A 24,391-nucleotide genomic window follows, 5' to 3' on the forward strand; every position below is an offset into this window, starting at 1 on the left:
CAACTTATGTCAGTCCACATAGTTCCGAGGAACTTATCAGAACTGAGCTGTGTACATCAGTTTAATGTATACATACTGAGAGCATGAAGGTTTTATTTTAGCTAATTCGGTTTCAGCTTTAGGCATTAGAAGCCCCCTAATCTCATAGGCAAGACAGTGGGCATCCAACAAATCTGTCTTGAAGAATTACTGAAGAGTCTTGAAAGTATTAGCATCTCTTCTCCAGGCTATTCCATTGAACTACCCCATTACAGATAAATAAGGTTAGTTACTCAAGACAAGCAATTCCCCTAGATCTTCAGAGTCTGCATACCCTGAACTAGATTTGTCTTGGCAATTCCAAGATTTTTTTTCTCAGTTAGGCTGCCAGAGTCTTACTTGCTAAGTTATTTCTTTTTAATCACCACTGCAGTATCATTCCAAGCCATGAAGAATGAAATATTTGAGCGAGCTTGTGATCCAGTTGAATATCAATTCATCCTGTAAATTTTCGACTTAATCTGTTTTACTCCAGGAAGGCTATGCTTTTCTTGTGTCTTCTTGCACTAGCTACAGGCCTATTAAAACCTAACTTTTTCTCTGTTCAATAAACAAGCACATAAATGGCATGAAACAACTGAACTGAATAGCTAACATTTTTGTACATGAGAATTTGGTTTGACTGCACATTTCCTTTTATAGTTCTTTTAATCTTAGTGATATATCTACATTCTGTTTCCATATTTATTATCTAAGGTACAGGTGCAAGAGTAACATTGGATTTATTCAGCCGACTGAGCAGCTCTTTAGGTGTCCAGCTGGGGCAAGGGCTACAGTCATGTCGACTGAGGCAATTTTACTACCTTTCTGTTAGGCAGCCCAACACAGCTCCTCCAGGAGGTGCTGCCTGCAGATTACTTTTCCTGAGAACGTGGCATGGGTTTGAATTGTGCCCTAAATTCCACAGTGGCAGAGTCACCGTTCTGCAGAGCAGAAACCACAGGGTGAGTTGTTGAAAATTTTTGTGCTACTGAAATGGAAGGCAGAGAAGTTTCCACACACTCTGGCGAAAGCAGGTGTTGACCTCGTGTGTCCATAGTTCTCTCATGCAGGTAAACACACTGGCTTCCCTGCCAGGTAAGAAATACTGTTCAGTTCTGTTATCTTTCTTATGGCATCTCTGTGCTGTCGTGGGAAAACAGCAAAGTGCATACCCCTTCCTGTAATGAGGATCTACCATTGGCCTGCTTACTGATGTTTTCATGCATACAATCTGAGAGAGACTGGGAGGAAAGAAATTATACTGTTCAGGTAGCAGCATGATATGATACAGAGTGAATTTCCTTGAAAAAGCCAGAAGACAGAGAGGTGATTGTCTAGAAAGACCAGAAAACCCCCATAAATCAAATGGAGGGGGGGGGAAAAGGCCATTCTTTTTAAAAGTTAAAGAGACTGTAATTATCAAAATAAAATGAAGTTTTCTGTTGGTAAGGAGTTGCTTTTTGTAGTATATTTCTTCTTTCATAAATGAATTAGTATTTTCATGGTAGTATTGTTTGAAAATCCAGGAATATTAAATTTCACAGATAGTTGTAACTGTAATATATGAATAAAGGAATGCACTGAGATAAAAGTGAAATTTAAAAAGAGAGACATACAACAAGCTATAACACATGAAAGAAAAACATTTTTTTCTTAAGAGGTAGACCACAAAAATAAATATGCATTTAGCTGCTATTTCTTTGTATTTTATTCAAGCAGAATAAAATTAAAATGATCTCATATGCCTATAGGCTACCCTGGCATAAAGCACAAAAATGTAGAAGGGTTTATTTCACATGTGCAGTTTCATTTGCTTCCTTTCTAAGATATGAAAATAGTTTATTTTAGTTGCTAAGAAATCATTTAGTAAAAGAAATCCTTTAGAAATAGAAGAGATTTCCACTTTAATATTTTTCAGACACTTCTTCATTACACAAATGACCGGGGTGAATCCAGCTGCTGGAGTCACCTTGTAATAACCATTAGAAGAGCTGGTTAAAAATAAAAATATCATTTGGGGAAAAAAGCTATACGTGAATTTTTCTCTAAGCACTTTCCATGCTCAAACAACAGTATCAGTATTGGTGGGGAGAATGTGTTACTAAACAAGATTATTAATAGCAGAGGTACAACCTACAGTTTGTCCTTTTTAAGTAACTGTGAGTCTTGCTGTGCAACCCAGAATGGTGGTAAGTAAAAGATGAGTAGTTTCTAAGTAACAGTCTAATTTGTTTAGTGTCGCATGCAGGAAGAAGACTTGTCAGATCAGACACAGTTTAAAGAAACTATGAAATAAATAGATGGTGGAAATTAATAACTGTACACTAGCCTTCCCAAGCTGGCACTTAGTGCAAAAGACAGCAGTAGTAAATTTAGCAGTAAAATTATCACTTTAAAGAGAAATATCTGAAAACACTACTGCTCTACCAATTTACTTTTTATAAAATAGCCTGATGATCAGATTATTTGCCCAGGATGCAAGCGATCTGTGTTCTCAGTTTTGAAACCCACACCTTCTTCCGCATCCCTGGTCAGTGCAGGAACCAGCAGGGTATTTGCTTCATTCCCCCTGTTCTCACTGTGCGCCAAAGAATATAAGCCAGACTCGCATGAGAGTATGACACTGTAGCCTAGAAACTGAAATAACCTGGAGCCTGCATCCATCCAAGAATCTCTTTCATGGATGGATTCAGGTTCTTAGGGTTATTTCAGTTCTTACCTCAGGAGATTTTATATGAAGTGGTTAAGCATGAGAAAATGCTAAATATACACATCCTTCTTTTCTCTTCTGTAATTTTTAAGAGAACTAGATGCCTGTTCTTATCTGGTGACTGTGTATCTTGAATTATTATGTTCATCTTTTTCAAAGTTCTGCAAATCGATCAGAGTTCAAACTCACATTAAGCATTTTTTTTAAACCTAGCTCTCCTGTCTAGCATGTAGATAATTTTTATAAGTTTTCTAAAATACCTTAATTCTCTTCCTGTATTCACTGTATAGGGAAACTGGTTTTGGACACACAACTTAATGCCCTAGAAGGTCTACCCATTCGGAAATTGTGTCACTGCGCCTACCTTCCTTAGGTCTGTCCCAAACTTATTTCTCTGTTTCAAAGAGCTACTGTCATCTTCTGGCAAACCTAACTGGTTATTCTGCTAGCAGGCATGTAGGCGTAGCCAGGGCAACATTTTCTGCTTGAAAATTTTCAGCTAATTTGGCCATAGTCCCTATTTTTCAATAACTAAATTACTATTAAAACAGAGTCAGACAAGGAGATACGGGAAAGGCTTTATTACGTCTAACTTCCCTGTGAAATCAAATGTGATCCTCCTGTGTAACTATAATATTACAATATCTCAAACTGAAACACTCATTTGTATTTTGCTAAGCTCTTCTTTTGTGAACGTTACCCCTCTGTAATATGTGAATGTGCAGCAGGGAATTTGCTCCCACTGAAGTGAATGATTAAAAACAAGACTACAGTGCAAAATGTTCTGCTGGAAAATACAGTAGAACATCTACAGGGCTATTCAACTAATAACTATTGGTTCCCTATGGTGCAGTTTGCGGGAATTTGTGAGCTCCTGCAAGGTTTCTGTAAAGCAAAACAGATGCCTCTTTTGTTCAAGAATGCTTAGTTGTTGTATGACCTGCCCTTAAAATGGTTGAAAGAGAGGAAAAATGCAGCTGAGTTTTATGAAGCTGTTAAAGCAACTATTTCATAACTTTCTAAACACATTTTTTAAAATTGTATCTTTTCTTGTTCAGTCAAATGTTATGATACCTTCTGTTCGAAACATAATTGTATATAGTGAATGTACCTGCCATACGTATATGCTCTAACACAACTGCTTCCTATTAACCTTTTGTTTAGTCACCTTAATTATGAAGGTGACGTTGGTTATCAGTAGAATTCTCTCCTTGGATTTAACGTGGAGTTTTGGTTAAATACTGAATATATAATATTGTCTTAAATTCCTTGACATTTGGAACTAATAACTGTTCAATTTTTGTCGAGAAAAATCTCTGCTGTCGTATTCAGCCGTTGACCCATATTAAAAGCCTGCTCTGTAATATTGCCATATGTCAATTGTAATGAAAGATAGATCTGGCTTCCATACTCACCCTGCAATTTTTTGTAAAAGCATATCATTATCTATACAACAAACATTTCTGACATACTGACTGACATATAATTACCTCCCACTTCTCTCTATCCCTGCTTTGTTCCATTAAAAAGAAAGGCAAGAAATATTTTAATCAAATTACAAATGATGTATTTCTGTTTTGTGATCTGTTTCAGACAACCCAGTATGCTCATTCTGTGTGCAGAAACTTCTTTTCTGAGACATTTTACTTACTGATCCTAAAACTATAAATCTAGATCTACCATTAAGATGGGTACTTATTTATCTGATTGTTTTTCCTATCAATAATTTTCACAAACTCCAAAATTGCCAAAATCTTTCAGAGAACATTTTTTATTATTTTTAGTTTTTGCACCATTAGGAGGTTCTCTCTGCTAGGAATCTATCTCCCTTTAAAGGGAAAAGGCAATTTCCAAACATTTCCTACCGCAAGGAAAATGAGAATTTAATGTATATCCATACTGTGCCTTCCTCCTCACACATACTGTGCTAGCTCAGGTCCTAACGTCAGACAGAAACTTTGGCTTTGTTTTTTTTTTTGCATGGTGGCCTTGAAATGACATAGCTTCTGTACACTTTCTGTCCTATTTTCTGTTTTAAAGGATATCTCAAGGTAGATGATAAGTACAGTGTACAGTGGATTGAATTAGCAAATGCTAGCTCTGTTTCACATAAAAGGTGTTGCTCTTAATTGAAAGATAATTCTGTAAAGCTTGTCCTTTCTAATCTGGTTTTACCTTCCCCTCTGCTTTCCTCAAGATATTTGTATATGCAAATAGGACTTTATGAAGAGAGTGTTTATATCATCTGGAGTAGTAATTCTCTTTTTCCCACTGAGAGTGCAACACTGGGTTTGGGGAAACCATTGGACCATCTCAGTGTTAGAAGGCCATCAGGTCTTTTTTTTCTGTCTGCGTTTTGTTGGCTATTTTCAATGTCAAGCTATCTGTGCAACTACAAATCACATAAGCCCAGGCAGCCTTCTGAGGATGCTAAAAATTTTGCCAGTGTTACAGCTAATGGCTAGATCATCGTTTGATCCCTAGCGGGATGGGACCTGGTATGGACTTTACCTCCTCATACCTGAGGGTCTGTAGCCCTTCCTGTGATCTTCTGGAGGGTGTTCCACTGACCTAAGGTACTGACTCCGTTGAGAGGGAGAAATGAGGGGGTGAGGGCTGTGTAAAGCACATGTGATGTGTAGGTACATGTGTATGTATATATGTACATGTATACATGCTCTGTAACCTTTCTGCAGTTCTTCTTTGCAGTAAGTGCTCCTCGCAATTCCTTCTAGGATGATCATATGAAAACTACAGATAAATAGCTATAACATGGAGGCATGCTGAAGAGCAGGAACAAAAATTAGAAGAGCTGGTACTCAGTATGAGTTACCTTTCCTCCATCTTTTAAGGATCCCAAGTTATTTTGCATTTCAGAGTTTTCACATAAGTCAGATAAATCACTCCCTTAAATTATTCTCATATTTCCTTTCCACTTTCCCAATATCACTGTCCCCCTGATCACATACAGGTGTATGTGTGCGTGAGAATATAGGGAAGAAGTTATGGTGAATCTCTCTATGCATAAATTTTGCATAAAGATAAGCTCTGACCCCGAGTACTTAAGTTTAGTAGTAGCTTTATATTTACCTGAAACTGTTGAATGTCAATGCAAGTATGGTTAGAAGTGTCTCTTCCTTTTAAAAACTATGTGTGCTTCACCGATTCTTTTGATAAAATTGGTGATTACTTTAAAAAAGTTAGTTCTCTTCTCACTATTGGGTGTCTTTTTATCCCTTGGGTGGCTGTTGAAATCTCTACAAAAGTATTTATAGGAGAATACATTACTCAAACTTACAGCTTTCCAGCTGCATTATACATGTTTGCACATCCATTGGAAAATTTTTGAGATCCATTGGACACGACAGTATTAAAGTCAATCTGAAAGAACACAAAACAGATATTAAAAATGTACCACAAAAATACCATAGATATGCCCAAGAAGGGAGCATCAGAACACTGGGAGTTATTAGAAGCTGAAGAAAACACAAATTTTCAGTAAAAAACTAGATATTAGATGAACCCATTTCATTCCCGTAGCCTACGATGACAAAAATTGTGGAAAATGCAGAAAGCCAAGTTATTACAGACTTTCAGAAAAATACGTTTTTCAGCAGGGTTGCCTAACTTTATGGGAAGTCTAAAGGAATGCAATAACAGCATGTTTTTTTTGTGTTAGAGCAGAATTATGGTACTTTTACAGTATTTCAAATCCTTGACATAAAATTTACCGAGATTTACAAGAATTTCATAACAGATGTCAGCTGCAAATCATGCTGGCGAAGTAATTTATGTGTTATTGTCCTAAAATAAGGTGCTTATATTGTCAACACAAAGGTTTAAGCTAACTTTTTAGAGTATTGGTAGACTGAAATATGCCTTAAATTTTGAACAGCAGCTGTGTTTTGTGCTAGCCCTGATATTTCTTGTTGAATGCTTTGGAATCTATAGGGAAAGAAGATATTTTTACATTTTATGTCAATACACCAATTCATCCTCAGAGTGATGTTTCTCAGAGAAATGAGAAAGAAGAACATATGAGGTAAAGCCTTTATGTTCCTTCACTGGGCATGTTAAGAAATGCTGGGTTCCTATTCATCATTTAGGCCCGTGACTGCACCTTTCTTCTTGCTAGAGAATGCCTTACGTGGAAGTTTTCCCCCACAGTTATCTGTTGGTTCAGCTGATAGAATATTCTCCAAAAATCTGAGTGGCTTAAATTTAATTCCTTACTTATAAATCCTTTTTTAGAATGGCAGTGCTCTTACTCCCTTCTCTTAAATCCATTCTCCTGTGTTTGGCATGGGGCCTAGATGGAAGATGATGTGGGCAATAGGTAGCAAGCATGGCTGTTTCTCACTCTTTTACCTCATTTCCCCCCTCTCCAAAGCTTCCTTTGTTGCTATAACTTCTGTTTAGTTTGCCAGTGACAGAGTTGAAGGGGGAGAGTCAGAGGAGGAAACTAGTTGCCTCCTACTGAAATAGTTCCAAATTCTGACTGGTGGGGATTAGGTTCACATAACAGATTTCTCTAGTATCATGATGAGGCAAGTCATCTGAAAGAAGAGACACCTGGATTCTGCTTTGTGCTTCAATAAATATTTTAGTATTTTTTATTAAGTATTTATTGAAGCAGGAATTTGAACCTTCTCACTGTTTGCTTGTCTGAATATTTTGTTCAAATGCAATTAGGGGGAGGCGGAGAGATTAGGAAACGAAAAGGAAAAGCAATAGTTTAGGGATTTTCCTTTTTTTTTCTTTTAATGTTAGCTCTTTAGCAATTTGCATGTCTACCCTCATTAAAAGCTAAACCGACTCAAATTCACAATTCAACTGCATGCCAATTATCCAATTTTAAATTTTTCAGAAATTGGCCATCTTGATAACATTTCTTAATTAAATCATGGCAACATAAACATTCTGGCTTCACAAGAAATACAGGCACTATCTGGCATCTGCTATCATCACAGCCAATGTTTGTTTTTATAATTTTAGTATGATAATATTTTGCATGTGTTTTTATTCCTTTTCACATTGGCTATGAACCTAGTTAAAATTATACTGAGGTTGCTATCCAAACTTCTGTCAATCTGAGTGGTTATATCTCTACTGTGTATGCTGTGTATATTTGGAGGGAATAGCACAAGGAGAAGGAGTTATTTGATCAACATGGAGCAAAGTGGTATAGCTGCCAGTGCATTTCAGGGTTACCTAGGTAATCTGGAGACAATTGATTTACTTCTGCTTTTTTTTTTTTTTTTTGGTCCAGAGAAGGAGTCCTTTTTGCTTATTCTCGATCAGTCTGTAGTGTTATGACACTAAAGAATGTTTATGTCCCCAAACTGGCAGACTAACCTCCTTTTGGATAGGAAGTGCTAACCTCCTTTTGGATAGGAAGTGCCCCTAGGAAGTTTAGCCAAACCCTTTCTCCTTGTGTAAGCTTGACAAGACGCTGCCCACTTGCACTGGAAGGTGGGAGGAAGGAGACTGTCATGCCACTGATACATCCATGCAAGTCACAAACTTCTATTTTGTTTCTTAGTGTACAAATTGATTTGCAGACTCCTGATGTCTCTTCAAAAGAGCTGAATTGCCCATTACTGCAGTATCATAAAAGCTTGCAAAATAAAATATTAAGTAGAAAAAGCTCACGTTTATTCTGAGATATATTTATTTTGAAAAGTACAGCATTTTGCAGGAACAGTTCACTGTATTAATATCAAATCTAAATCCTATCTCATGGGGCATTACTATGCCTACAACAAGTGCATCTCTCATTAGACCAGGTTTTTCAAGGCAGTGGTAAGAATGCCTAGTGATGTCTGTATTAATACTAGGAAAGTGGAGAGAAGAGAAAAGAGGTAGATTAATTCGATTTTGTCAATACTTACACTTTATATATGATTATTGCTAACAGCTTCTTACAACTTTTCAAAAATTTACTTTCCACCCCCCTACCCTCAGTGATAAGTGAGCTATACTTTAAATCTCATGCTTCCTCAAACAGGTGCCATTTTCATATTTGAAAAGCAACATCCAAAATGGTGAGAGAAATAACAGTGAATTGTCATGCCATTGGACATGTATGAAAGAAAGAACTTGAACTTATATACAGGCCTTCTCAGATTATAATACTCTAGGAGTATTTGCTCTGTGCAAAACTCCTAGCTTGTCTGAGCTTCGTTTCTGTTCTTTAAAATGTGGGTGATACTTTTCTTGTTATTTTTACTGTGGGAAATAATAGCTAATTAGGGATCACTTTCTATTTTAGTATTAATAATGAACAGTAATGATGATAAAATTCGTTATTCAAAACTCATACTAACTTTAGTGACAGTTCGGCATGTCTAGCAACTAAGATAACTAATAACAATTCTTTCAGCTTATTAACAGTAGGTACACTTTTAAGCTTCATATCTGGAAAACATTGATTAGAGACTCACCTGATGGAATAAAGTACATTTCCATTTTTGAAAATTCGCAACAGCTTATTATCTGTTGTAACTTCATGAAAGTTGGCACCTTTCTCATTAGCAAAGAACAAATCAGGTTTCCAAATTGAGTCCAGCATGGATGGATCTAAGTCTAAAGAGTCATCTGGATATTCACTATATGCAAGGCGTGGATCATTCCAATTCTGACGGAGAAAGATGTTCACTCGGTAATCCTGAATGAAAGAGAAAACAAGCAAAGCTTTACCAAGCATAGAGATTTAGCTTTTATTTCATTTCTTAGCCATGTAATCCCCTGCCCATCTGTGGTTGACAGAAGAATTACTTCACTGAATGCCAGCACGATACCTATTTGTATTAGTGGAGACACAATGGATAAGAATAAAGATGCATTTCAGGGCAATTGAAAAAAATCATAAGGTAAGGAAATCCAAGCTCCATGTACAGTTCATGTAATGCCATGTAACTGTACCCTGACAGTAGCTCTGTCTTGAGATAGAAATGAGAGAAGCATAGAACGAGTTTTATGGTATTACCTTTTTCTGCTCAACTCCTGGCAAAAGCATTCCCACTTCCCTCTTAGGCAGTGAGAGCCTGTCCCACTGAAAGGAGGCTCCAGCTCTCTTCTTTTCTCTCTCCATTCCTTGTATGATTTTAGACACACCGCTTAGTCCTCCTATGCCTTGATTCACAATTGCAAAATTGTATGAGTAGTACTTTGCCATGCAGTCGTATGAGGAAGACAAGTTGTTCAGATATCATGAGGATCTTATACTTAGGGTAAGTTAGCTTGCATACAAGTGGGGTCACCTTAATTTCTATAGATAGTCCTGTCTTAATGAAGAGTATTTTTATAGAAAAGATGAGTGGAGTGGTTCAAACTTCTGGAAGTCATCCCTATTACTTCTTATGCCTGGATACATTATTGAAACTTTACCACTTTTTAAGTAAAAGTGAAGAGTAGCATCTCATTAAATGATATCAAGAACTGAGCGACTCGAGAGCCTAGGCATAAGGCCATAGGGCCTATGCTTTAATTGGCCATAATATGATTTTCTTCGTTATTTTTACTACTGCATTGATAACGGAAAATAAAAATAAAATACAAAGACCATATTGATAGCTGCAAAGGGGGAAATGCAGCAGGGTATCAGAGCTTACTTGACGCTGAATGTCATTTAAGTAAATAACATCACTAGTTTAATGCTAAGAAGGCATGAATATTAACTTTAGAAAAGAAACTTTTTGAGGCAAAATGAGAAATGAAGAAATGTTCAGTGCAGAGCAATAGAATTTTGGCAATAACTATGGATAATAGCTATTAAAGAAATAACTAGTTGAATCCCTACTGCTGTAGAAATTGCAGGTACCGCTGAAATTCCAGTGCAGGTATCAATATTTTACAGGTATTTCATCTTGTGAAGCTTGCAACAATTAGCCATACAATTATGAAAACAATGCTAACAGGGCTTAGTAAAGGACAATAGGAACCTCAGTATGCAATGTTTACTCATGAGAAGTAGTTTGTATCTTAAGCATCCTGCTGTTGGAGTCTGTTTAATTATTCAACTTGCATAACGGTAGCCAAATATGCTGAAAACATGTTTATCAAGTTTTTTTTTGCTTGATAATCATAAAATACTGTATATCGTGTAGAGGACGTCCCAGCAGAGGATTGTATATTCGTACCTATCCTTATAAATTGCATAGATAAAGCTGGTAAGTGAAAAACTGCACCTGGAGAGTGGAATTCATTCAGGTTATTGTTTTGGACATACATTGAAAAGGCTCTGTGGCCAAATGGAACTGTATAACATTAAATGCAGGGTGAAGGAAGCATGGAATTTGATAATCTTCACTCAAATGCTAGTTGAGCTGGTTGAGGTGAGCAGATAAGGAAATGAAGGAAGGGACTGAAGAAAATTTCCCTCCTTAACATGGCTATTGACACCCTCAAGAGCCATGAAAAATCCCTGATAGAAACTATAGGTATTTTTCTTAATCATCATGGCAGAGTGAAACCAGAGCCAGGGCTTTTTACTGTACAAATATAGAAGCAAGTTTCGGTGCTCTCTGAGCTAAAAAAAAAAAAAGCTCCTAAGACAAGATTGTGCCTCAGTGTTCATAAAACCCAGCAGCTGGTGTCTTCCGCACAGTGAGAGGACTTAGGAAAAGCTGAAATACCCTTATTTTCTTTCATTGTCTACTCAACACCATGTAGTGCCAGTTTCCCTTCCACGTTCCTGTATAAAGTCAAAAGTCCAAGAAGAAACAGGATATGGGAGTAGCGATGGCTCCACTGCCCACCCCAACATGTGGAACTGTTATATATTAGCTCCAAACCTGGGGCAATGTTAGGACTTAATCTATACTTCAGCCAAACCCAAGTTTTATCTCAAAATTTATTTCATCTGAAGTATTTGTCTGCTTATCTCTTTTTTCTCCATATAATATCATGAAATAATGAATGGGGTTGCTTATGGAGAAAGGGACCTCTCATATGTTTAACAGAGAACAGAGGAGAAATGTGTAACAGAAGGTTGCAGTGAAAATGGCAAACACAGGATGAGAAATGGAGGAATCTTCCAGTTTACATTAAGCTATTTTGTTTACATTAAGCTTTATTTGTTTAAATTGCTTCCAGCTTGTAGGATGAAAAAAATCCCCTAGTTAAATTGTACTGAAGCAATTTTTCATTGTTCACTACCCTGAAAAGATTGACTTAAATTGGCTCTCATTATTCATTACAAAAAAATCATAAGCTGTCAAAAGGAAAGAGATACATCTGGCTGCTATTGCATGAAGGACAAGTGTTCATTGTCTCAGCTCATGATTATACAGTGTGAGCATAAAGCGTAACTGCTTTAACCAAGTAGGATTGTTTTGTGCAAACATAGAGAACAGAGTTAAACTGCTAGCATTGATTTGTTTTCCTATAAGAGGATTACTGTTCTTCCATGCTACTTGCCCAGAGGGGTGAGTCCTGACTTGAATAGCTCTGTGCTGGGAAGGACCCTTAAAGGGAGAGAGAAATCATCGTTTAAGCAGTGGCGATTTCCACAGGACTTTCTGTAACCTCGAGGCTGCCATAGAGCTGCTGTGCCCTGGTTCTGCAGAATGAGAATGGTTTACGGGTCTGCACTTGGTCTTGTCCCTTAGCCAGAGGATAAACTTTCTTAGAGGGTCAGGATACTGCTCATCTGCTTCATAGGGCTCTATAAAAGCAAAACCTGGGAGATCAGGAGCTGCTGTTTGCTCTTCAAGCTGACCATCATAGAGTTCTTTACAAATATTTTTATTAGCAATTTCTAAGACACAATGAAATCTGAAATTTTTACAAAGAATGTTGATTTCTTCATTGTACTGATACAGATAGAGCTATGTTCTCATAGTATGCTACACAAAATATAGCTGGACTGCCTTACTGGAACTTGGACACAAATCCCCAGAATATTATGTGCTTAAGTCTCACTGAAATAAGCTTCTGGGTTATAACTTCCATAACTCAGAAGGAATTCACCAGCACAGACAATGTGCTGTTATCTCTCTCTATTACTCCTCGAGAAAGCACAAGGTGGCACCAGTTCTGTGACTTCCCTTTGATTCTTATTTCCTCTTTTATGATCGTTCCTGTTTTGACTCTTATATTTTGACATAGTAGACAGCTTTTAAATACTATTTTGTGTCATTTGCTTTCAGAAAGAATATAACAGAAAGATTATCACTGACCTTGTGTTAACATTTAATGTAATAATACGCTTTTTTAAGCAGATATTTTACTTGTCTTGAGAATTTCCCTTATAATTAAAATGATCATCCAAGAAATTCAGCGTAAAGGGTATTTCTCCTAGCTTGGTGAGTGCCTCACATACAGACATTGATATAGCAGACCTTTTTCAACTAGTTCCTTTTACTTTTCTCTCAGTCTTGTATTCCAGATTACTTGATACCATTCAAACAACTTGCATCTCTGCCATCTTCCTGCTGTATGACCACTTCAGCCGGAAAGGTAACTGTTTTCTCAGACTACACAACCATCGGTTCCTTAGCTATTGAAGGGCTGAAACTGTAATTTAACTTTTTCTCCTCTTAACTAGAGGCAACAAGTAAAGTGTTTTAAATAACTACAATCCAGAGAATCCCATTTACTACAAATTTAACATGGCCCAAGTATGAGCTTGTGGTCATTCCGTGTGTACCATTAGGAATTTTACAGAGTACAGATCTTATTCTTTCTGTTGTAATAAACCAACCTTCTCTGCATCCTTCCTGTGGAATTGTCGTATCTGTCATTCTGGACTCACAGAAGAAGAATGGGAAGTTAATGGAAGATTATAACGATTATAATTATATATGATTTAATCTGAAATTTCATTTTAGGGGGATGATTAGGCACTGTAACAAAAAATTTTAGCATTAAACTGCCTCAGCAGCTAAGTTGGGTTAAAAACCTGGGCTTGATTGCACTAAGAACATGTGTATAGCTCAAACTATATGTGTAATATCTGAATAAGAACCAAAGCACCACTGAAGTGAAAATGTTCTGTTAGTTTGCCATGTTAATTAAGATTTTATCATTTCTGTATTTTAAATACTGCACACCTGCATTTAGAGAAAAATGAAGCTACTGCTTTCATCTGTTCTGGTTCCAATTTTTTCTAAGCTCAGCGCTATGAAAATCTGCCAAGTGCAGGTATGATGATCTGGATAACAGTCCTTAGTAACACTCGCTCCATACCCTTTCCACACCTGACTGCTAAAATCTTACAGGAGACTGCTTTCTAATCCCACAAAGGCCTTAACAGGCTTGATATTTTGCATGGCTGGAAATTATTTTCTGATACAGCAAAGGAATTTTATATATTTAAAGGTTAATGATTTTCAGCAATTCCTAGCTTAAAACAGGAACACTGAGGATCTATAATTTTAACTAATACACCAATTCTGTAAATCAGAATCAATATTTGAAATTTTTGTATGATGCTATAATAATAAAATGGTATATAGAATGTAAAGATGCTGATTTTCTACATTATAAATTTAATCTAGTTACAGCTATATATACCTCAATGTGCTTGTCAGTACGTATGTATGGCTATATGATTTCTGTTCACTTCATCAGCTTTATAATAATCATCTGCGGAGATGTTTATGCATTTTTAATATGCATTTGTATGTGGACTCCTTCCAGATCCCAGCAACAGATATATAAATGCAAATTTCCAAAATAACATCTCCATTTGAATATTGCGGGTCACCTACTCTCACAGTTTTCGAATGCTGTCATTTGAACCAAATGCTCACATTTTCATGAATAAATGAATAATCTTACAGAATTCTACCTGTTTCAGTTCGAAATGCCATTATAGTTTTAACTAATACATCCACCTAAGTGAAATTTAGATTTGTTCTATGCAGAATGTAGTCAAATGATACTTGCTTTATTAGTGTTAGATCACTGCGGAGTTCTAACATGCGAATCTTCTGGACTTGCCAAGAACACTTCTAAAAGTAAATTTAATAGCATTGTGTGAAAAATTATTCTTGTGAAGAATATTCATTTTTAGTTGATGTCCATTAAAAACATGACTTGAAAAATACTGGAAGGGTTTGTAGAAAAGTCATTAAAAATTGCATAGAAAGCAGATGTATTTACCAAAGTCTTAAATGTAAAGATTTGTTCATGAAGTTTCCATGAAATTACAGGAAGAGTTTAAAGACCAGTTGGGAAAGATCACGACTAATTTTAGTAACTACGTTCATTGCAAGTGCTTGAAAAACAACCAAGAGCTAAGCCCCGTAGCTGTGGCTTATACGTATGTGCAGACTAATAGCCTCCCAAAGGTTAGATATCTCAATTTCAGTTCCATTTGACATAAGCCTCAAAAAGCTTTTTGCAGACAATGAAATGAACTGGAGTTTACTTTATTATAAGTGAAAGCTGAATATAATTCTCTGTACCTAAGAAATTATCACAGATGTAATGAACAGAGATTTTCATGTGGAGTTTGATGTGAGGAATGAGAATTATCAGGGTGACTTACAGTAAAAGGAAGGCAGAACTAGGACTAATAGGACAACTGCAGGCATGGGGGAGTAGGAAATGAGTTAAATGATTTAAGTAGTTATTTTAAGGAAAGGAAATCATTATCAAGAAGAATAATACCCAAGAGAATCTTTACCTAAAACAAGTAACCAATGTCCTGAAGCACTACCTCAAACTAAGTATAATTTTACAGCTATAGGGTGCTATTTGTTTTACTGAAGCTGTGGATCAGCCCATAGGGAATGGGAGTACTCGGTCAGACAGTTGTGTGTATTCTTATCCTTCCGTCTCTTCTGCTTCTCTCACTCTTCCCCTCTGCCCCCCCCAAAAAAAAAGAAAAGTGCTATAAGGTGCTCAGAATCAGTGGAGGCTTCAGAGAGTGGTACTGGTTGTTGCATATAATTCTGTATCTGAGGCGCCTCATATTTCAGTATAATTTCCTCAGTATCTGAGCCTGTACAGAAATGCTGTAATGCATTTATTGCTTCCTTTTACCATTTTATTTCTTGGTTAAATGAAAACCATATTTGGTCTTTATTCTTCGAAAATACTTCAAAATATTACTTTTATCTTCAATATGCTTTGACTTTTAAATCTTGATATAATTTGTCAAATAGGATGCTTGCAACAGGCTAATTACTAGCCCTCAGCGATTTTAGCTTTTATTATTTTAATCGTGATGTAATGCTCTGGAAAAGAATACTAGACTTAAAAATAATTCCACAACTGGTATATAATATGGAAAAGAAAGTAGAAAATATTTATTTTCTGAGCCAGTTGAATGCTGCACAATCCAGTATAGTACTAAGATTGCTACTGCAATGGGAGAGTAAAAACATGATGTTATCTTTTTTACCTCTCATTCTCTAATATGAGCTTTTTCCTTGTAGTGTATGCTCTCCTAGTTTACTATAGCTATAAATAACTGATTTTTATTATTTTAGAAAAGCAATAGAGATATATTTTTTCAAAAATTGAAGGACAATTTTGTTTTTGCTACACTGATGCAAAGGCAGCATAATCTGGAACTTAATGGATACAGATTGGCCTAGTTTTCATCACTCATACGTTTGTTTTCTCTTTCTGTACATGAAAATATAGTATTTTACAGAACACATTAATAGATTTAATTATTACTAGTGAGATTTTCTAAAGTTGCTGTCTTAGTCTCTGAAAAATATGAAACTTGACATGCTTTTTATTGCTGCTCTGATTAGTATAATTAGACAGGATGCCCTGTGGCCCATTAGGACTTTGTGGTAATAGCATCTTTCCATTTTAGATTTGTTCACTGGCCCTAAGCACTAAGGCTGCACTTTAGGTAACCTAATTGCTTTGGGTAAATTGATGGAGTTTCCTTGGTTTTCTCTTCCATGTCTGAAAATTTCAGATTGGATCCAAAGCTTATTCAGCTAATGATTTCAATATGCCTTTGATGAAATTTCTTAAATATAGAAACTCAAGTATGCAAGTTTAAGCAAGTCCCTCAAATCTATAGGTCATTTTGCATGAAATGGCAAGCTGATTGCCAATGTGATTACAACGTCGGAATAGCAGAAAACCCTTGAAATTCACACCAATATCTGAGAAATGTAAAATATAACTGCTATAAAATCTGAAGGATTTCCCTGTATTTTCTTATGCTTAGTACTTGGAATGCTTTGATTAGAGATTATTTATGGTGAGGCATCATCTGGAGTCATGCTTATGGAAAAAAAAAGGAGTATGTAGAAGACAGTGCAGAAAAGGATGAGCAGAACTGGATAGCTGGTTCTTGGAGAGGAGAAAGGGAAAAGCTTGATTTCTTTAGGCTAGTACAAAGATGAGGAGATGACATGATTGCTGTCTCTAAATGTACTAAAGGATAAATACTAGAAGGGGGAAAACCCCTTTAAACCAAAGGAAAAGAACATCCTTTATTACAAGTAAATTTAGGCTGGAACTAAATGTATGATTTTGTGAGAACAGTAAATTTCAGAACACCTTTTCAATGCAAGTTAATAGAAAGTGAAACTGTCTGCTCTCCAAAATAAAGAAGTAATAGGGATTGCATATATTGCGTCTGTGATAGCAGTGTGGTCTTGATGGCTCAGGAGGTCCCAAATGCTGATTTCTTACCTAATTACAAGTGGCTTAAAACAAACAAACAGAAAAGATCTCTTAAAACCTCTTAAAAGCAAGTTACAATTTTCCAGTTCATTTCAGTGTACAGGGTAGGGGATGATAAATTTTTAAAGAACATGAGAATGGCCTTATTGTAGTCCAGTAAACTGTCTCTAAAAGTGACTATAATGGATGTACATGGAAATACAGGAATGAGATGAGCGTATATAATATTCTCCCCTAGTGCTTTGACAGCTTACAACTATTTTCAGCTCAGGGGAACTGAAAAAGATCCTATGCCTGATATTTTTGTATTTGAGAACCCCCCAGTGGATCTCTGTTCAAAGTCCCTTGATTCCATTTATACTTTCTGCATTCCCAACATTTTACTTCACATATCCACAAAAAAAATGCAGGTTTCCATGGTTCTTCCACTTCAGAATATCAAATATATTTTTAAACATTTCCAGTTAAATGGCTTCCTAATGTAACAGGAGTTTGTTATAATAGGATCTCTTCATTTGTATACGGCCTGAACAGCGAGTTCTTCAAAGTGAAAATAATCAGTTCAGTTTCATTACAGGGTAGAATTTGACCTATACAGTCAAATAACTATATATATAAACTACTTAGCCAGTGATTTAACTATAAATCAAAGCTACTGACAAAATCTTTAAAGGAAGATACAAAACAATACCAGGAACATATAATATTATTGTTGCCTTACAGAAATATGCATTGAGAATATGCAGGTTACTACTTAATCCAAAAGCCAAGCCATCTCTGCCCTTGTACATGTTTTGTAAGATTTTGAAGACAGCATCATGTACTGTTTGTCATTTGACATCTTTGTATTATTTTGTGCACAGCAGCGAACAGAAATTAATGAATTTCATTGATATACACAATGAGTGATACATCAGCTCCTGACTTTTTATAACATCTGTTAGTCTAGCATTCAATGAACAACTGGTAGCTTTAAGTAAAAGGTAAGATAGTCCAAGTAGAGAGTGTATTTCCCAAGGAATCAGGTTTAAGAATGTACAAGCAACGTTCATCTCAGGGTTCAAGAATAGCTTCTTGCATCCTGAATGTTTCTTTATGTTAAGTTTATTTCTCTTACTTGTTTTGTCAAGTTAGAATAGGGACCAGATGAACAGCCTACCATGTGGAAGGTTAAGAAGAGAAGTTCCTATGAAATCTGCTTCATGGGTATGGTATCTGTTTCACAGATATATTGAAGTAGAATCTTAATGAGGCACTTCTGCAAATACTGATTACAGTAATGATTTCAAGATATTGAAGAGAAGTTATATTTTACAAAATTATTTAATTAGAGGAATTTATTCCATAAAGATATCTGGATTATGACAACAACAGGTTTATTTTAATCTTTGAAAGAGGAGGCCAATTTTTGTATTAGTGTTCCTTATGGTTTGGGAACAAAATATATTGAATAGAAAAGAGGAAATAATTAAGGGCTCTACAGTTAAACAGCCAGCTACAATTGAGAGCTATGGAAAGGAATAGCATTTTCACTAAACTACTGCACCTTTAGGATGGAGATTTTTCATTCTTCACCTGTCCTTTAGATAGGAAGTGTTTGCATGCTGAAAACTGCCTGAAGTCTTCTCACTGTGAGCCTTTCTTGCTTGCCACAAAACATAACTATGCATTGCTGAGAAAGCAGTGGCATTTCATGCTGAAGTTGTTGAGTTGGCGGCAGTGACGTACAGAATATGTGAATAGCTAGAGCAGTCAAGGAAATGCAGTTAACTTTTTCTGTCAGTTATTTTTGAATCTCTACTATTCACTGCCATGTTTGATGAATACATTTGCCATGGCTTTGTGGTCATGTAATCTTACTGAAATCGATTTAAGCCAAAAGTTCCTCCTTAAATTCAAATTCCAAGCTTTATATACACAGTTTATATACAGAAGCACTCCCGGGCTTTCTATAGAAGCACAGGAAGACTATACATTATAGCTAATCATAAAAGTTTATTCAATTACAATTACAAAAGAAAATGGACAGTATTTCGCTTACAGGCAGACACTGTGTTTAGATAAAACAATCTTTGATGTCTTTCACAAGAGTGTGTGCACGTTTTCTCAGATTAACTAACTGTGGTGAATTAATTTCTTTTAACTTTACATAAGCTTTAACTAAGAATTATTTTGAGTGGAAGAAGTGCTATACTCTCAGACCCTGGCTTTTCAGCAACTGTCATTAACTTCCTGAAAAAGAAGACTAACTTGGGGTAAGGCTTCTGCAGCTATCCAGCTCTCAAACAGTATAAGGAGTACATACAAAGTGCTGATAGCAGTAATATGGGTCTCAGGACATCAGTATGGGGAGGTAGCCAAGGCGCTGTTCTGTTCAGGCCAACTAGTGAAATAGTTAGGTGCCAAATAGAAGAAGCATTTTCCAAAGCATCTGAATTTTTTCAGCCAGAATTCCTACAAGGATTGAGCCTTGAAGCATTGCTTCCATATTCATTTCGTTGTTTGATATGCACTCCAGTTTTAAAAGCCAATACATACAGTTGTAACCATTAAGCACAGCCAAGCACAACTAAACAATTCAGTTCCTTAAAGTATGAGAAAGTCAGAATGCTTCCAAGCGTGCTACCAACGGGCATTTATTTCTACTAGCATGTATTTACTTCATTGCTCTTGGCATTGAAAACTCTTTATATTTTAATATGATCTGATGAAGAAAAAAACAAAGCAGGGCAGATTGAACGCATTTAACTAATTAAAAAGAATGAATACCAGATAATCCTTCCACTATTGAGAAAAGCATGCAAGAGAGCTCCTGTAGGACTGGGAAAAGGACAGTGTTGGAACTAGAAAAGGGATTCTCACTGCAAAATGTTCTCTTCCTGTAAGATGAACTGTATAGTCTAGAAGGGAGGTTCCTGAGTTAGTTAACCTGAGTTACCTTTTTTTTTTTTTTTAAACGTACCTGCATTTTAAAGTGAAGTATTTTCTCATAACTGTTAGCAAAGAAAAGGGTAACACCATGTAGTGAATTCACACTGTGTCTAACTTACTGTGAATGTTTATTCTTAAAAGTATGCTGAGAAAATGGAGAGTATTTTACTAAATATGTTCAGTATATTGTAAGTAGAATATATCTCTTTTAGCAGTGCCACCATATGAAAAACATTTTGCTAATGGTTGTTTTTTGGTGAATGTTAATCCATTCCAAATGCTTGTTGACTAGAAATATTTCCAGTAGCAATGAAAAATTCCACTTTAGAAATGGGAATTCCATCGCACAAATACTTTTTCTTCACAAAAACTGTTTCTTCAGTCTGGGACACAACTTGAGATATCCTGAAGTTTATTCCAGCATATTCCTAAAACACCAGAAGATGGAAACTATGGCTGTAGATCATTCTCTTCTGCCCTCGATCTGTCTCTCTGAGTGAAATAATACTTCCTGAAGTTTGGCAGATCATTCCTTACTCAGATTCTACTAGAGAGAGAAGACTTTTTTTTTTTTGCTTCTTTACTGATGTCACAGCTTCCAATGCAGAAACTTTTACTGCTGTCTTACTAAGTCATGCAGAAGATTCAGATACCCAAATATTGATGGGTACTTTGATTCTGGAGAATGGCTCTTAAAGCAACAAAATGATTGAGGAATAAGCCACAAGTAAGTAGGCTGTTGGTAGGATATTGATTCATCCTTTTATTTATTGTGCTAATAAACATTGGTGATCTTTTCACTGGCATTATTTATTATTGCAAAAAACTCCAAATAATGGGGATGTCACCTCTTATTCATTAGCTCTTTGCATTATTACAGAACTAAAATGTAGCAAGGTTAGTAGTAATCTATGGCTGTATGGCAGTTCAATTAATGAGTGAAAAAAAAAATATGATGGATGCCATGCTCCACCATTAACTGTAATTTGTTAATCTTTCAGAGATTTAGCATAACAGCTAAAGAGAAATTATCTGTGATTTAAATTGATTGACAAATACTTAACTTTAATTGACATGCCAAATCTGTGTCAGAGTAATAAGATATGACTAATGTCAAACATCCCTAAGAACATGCTTTTCTGTGCTGAATATCTGTAGGACATTCATTACAAGAAGCAATGTAGATAAGCTGTTGCTCGTGGTAAAGAGTTTGTCTGATTCACTGAATCTTACTTGATGATCTGTCCCGGAGTAATTCCATAGGTGGAAACTCTTATTCCAGAATTAATTTTGACAGTGGATAAAACTGAGGATGACCTAATTGCTCCTATTCTTGAATTAGACTTTCCAAATAGAGAGTCTGGGATTAGCTATGGTACTTCATCACTCTCTTAATAACAAACAGTTTTGTAAATTTTCCAGAACCCCAGGATTTCACTCAAAAATAAATATCTTTTTTTCTTTCTCAGCCTGTGACCCTTACAATCTTGCTGCGTAAGGGCAGGTCCTTACAAGCACAGAGGGAGCGCTTCCCTTCCTAGTCCTGCCTCAAGTTAGGTTGCTAAGCACTTCCTTGGCATTTAGGATCTGTAGATTTGAGCCCTTGCAGGCTGAGGATGAGCAGTGAGACCTTTCAGTTCTGGCATGAAAGCTCTAATCCTAAACTAGTTTGAAAATGGTGGATGCCTTTAAGGTCAGATGATTTAGTGATCTGGGTGAGAGCAGACTTGTCTCTGATCTCAGGAAGCTCTAAGTGAGGAGATAGGAAATTATTTGAGCTGTTTCAAAAAGATTGCTGTGCTTGTGGATGGAGATGTCTCTCTTTCTCTATCTGTGGGTGCAGAGAATCAAATTTTAAGGTATTTATTAATATTTTTAATCTCTCCAAGTTGTTATTTGTTGGATTTGCTTTTGTTGAGCTTACATATTCAGAACTACTAAGTGTTTAGGTGGGTTCTTTGTGAATAGTTTTGTTAAAGTTATATTTTAAGTTTAACTTAATTCCTTTGCAAAGTTTGGCTAAAATTTAGTTGGAGAAGAACTAGTTAAATGTCTAGGACTTTGAACTTACTGCCTGTAATATCAGAAGTCTCAGCTTCCAAAATTAAAATGCAGAGTTCACTGAATAAGTATGCAGATTATTTGTGCACAAAGCTCTGTTGTTAGGTTTATCACCTGATTTCAGGACCTTGGAATCTACAGTGATATGGTCAGTGTTAAAATTCTACTTGGGACAGATATCTTTTTTTTTCCCCCTGCTAGGTTAAATAATATACCATTCATTATCACTGCTAATTGTTTGGAAAATGGGAAGTATTCTGTTATTATTCTAGTTACATATGTTCATGACTTTTCCTTACTAGAAGTATGGGTATTTTCAGGATGCTTAATAGTACTCAGCTTTCAGTCTTTGTCATTGAACCCATAGTTAAAAGAAGGATACAGGTGATATTTCTGTGAGGAATCTTTGGTTTTTAGCTTTTGACTCTCTTCTCTTTATTTTTAAGCATTCAAAGTCTGTTGAATTCAACAGTTTGCTGCAAAATCTACTTATCTTCCCTAGTTTTTAGGATGGAAACATTGCAGAATGGACTAGTTTGGTTAGTTTTAGGTTCCTTTTTTATCTCTGGTTGATTGTCAGTATCAATAGCCATATTTAAGTTTCTATGCTCACAAATAATCATCGTATCAATAATAATCGCCAAATCACCTAATTAACATCTAGGATGTTTACTCTAAAAGAAATTAAACACAGTGCAGACATACTGCATAATAAGCTTTGCCACAGCTGTTACTGAGTATCATAGATTGGTTATTAATTGCAGGTTGAATATAACTACTTCCATTCTTAATGGAACTTGTGTGTTCTTAGCTCCTAATGCATTACACAAAAATCACATTTTGCACCTTGTTCAAGTTAATGGACTTTTTAAAGCTTTAGCTCAGGGACTTTTACAATGCTTTCACTTTTAAGGAATAGTGTAAGGGATTAGATGAAAATGTACACGACCGTTACATGAACAAACATCGGATACCAAACTTCTGTCTTTGTTGATCTTTGCCATGTTCTTGGTTAACAAAAATTTCTACTTTTTTCTGCAGACAAGTGATGAGTATCTGAAGATGCCTTTGTTTTAACAGCAAAAGGTATTTCTGGCTAAGTGAAAAATTGATTTTTTTCTGAAAGGGCTCCTTTGTTCCAATGACTTTTTGATGCTACCTATTCCATAGCTTTTTAATGTTGTTAAATTTTATATGCTAGCACTTAGAATTTTGCTTTGGTTTCAGTGAGTGATTGAATGAAATAATAGTAGAAATCTTTATTAAAAATGTATTGTGTATATTTGAAATCATCCTCTGTTTCGTCTCCTTAGGGAAATATAACCGAATTAGATCAAAGAAGAATTTAAGAATTCCATACTAACTTTCCCTGCAGCCTTCCTTCCGTTGGCAGTTAAATACTGTATTGTCTGCAATAGGGGGGAAAAAAAGGTAAAGCTGAACTAGCTTAAGTTTAGGAGCAGCACCTGCTAACTTCAGAAGCTTACCTCTTGCTAAAATGGGCCGTGGGAAGGGAAAACACAATCTCTGACTGTAAACACACTGGCTTAGATATCGGTGGTCTTTGATTTTATCTATCAGCATGAAAAACACCAAGAAGTCTCTCAGGTAAATCATGTTATTTTAGAGGTTCTGCACTGATATCACAGCAATGCACAAGAGTTAACATCGACTTGAACTGAACCAGTATGGACAGACGGGGTCTAATTCATTTGTCTGCACAAAGACATCTAGACATTTGAAATGTCCTAAGATACTCTGCCTAACTTTCAGCTGCTGGTTCAAAAAGATGCAGGTCTGCTGCAATCCTGTGATACATCTACTTGCCTAGATATCCAAGGAACTCTTAAGGCCATCTCAAAAACATTAAATGCACTTGGGGAATGGAATCAGTCTCAATATGTCTTGAATGGGCACAAGCTCCATTCAGTGTCCATTTGCTAACCTGCTTCTTTCATTAAGAAATTACCTTTATGAACCAGTGCATGTGTGTCTAGACTATTAGCAAGGGAGGAAGAGAAGATAAGGAAAGAGTGGACTTATTGCTGAGGGAGAGATGTC

At 36.0% G+C, this 24,391-nt stretch overlaps 1 protein-coding gene across 3 annotated transcripts in view; it reads right to left on the minus strand.

Moving 5' to 3' along the window:
* GLRA3 (glycine receptor alpha 3) overlaps positions 1-24,391 on the minus strand; it is a 256,177-nt gene that overhangs the window by 37,759 nt on the left and 194,027 nt on the right. For all 3 annotated transcript variants that reach the window (XM_068942519.1, XM_068942518.1, XM_068942520.1), the window contains exons 4-5: positions 9,175-9,398; positions 6,030-6,112 (exon numbers count right to left, since the gene is read on the minus strand). In XM_068942519.1, the coding sequence (XP_068798620.1) occupies positions 6,030-6,112; positions 9,175-9,398 (307 nt within the window). The remainder of the gene's footprint in view (positions 1-6,029; positions 6,113-9,174; positions 9,399-24,391) is intronic.

This window comes from Struthio camelus, chromosome 4 (genome assembly GCF_040807025.1).
Source record: "Struthio camelus isolate bStrCam1 chromosome 4, bStrCam1.hap1, whole genome shotgun sequence".
Lineage (NCBI taxonomy): Eukaryota > Metazoa > Chordata > Aves > Struthioniformes > Struthionidae > Struthio > Struthio camelus.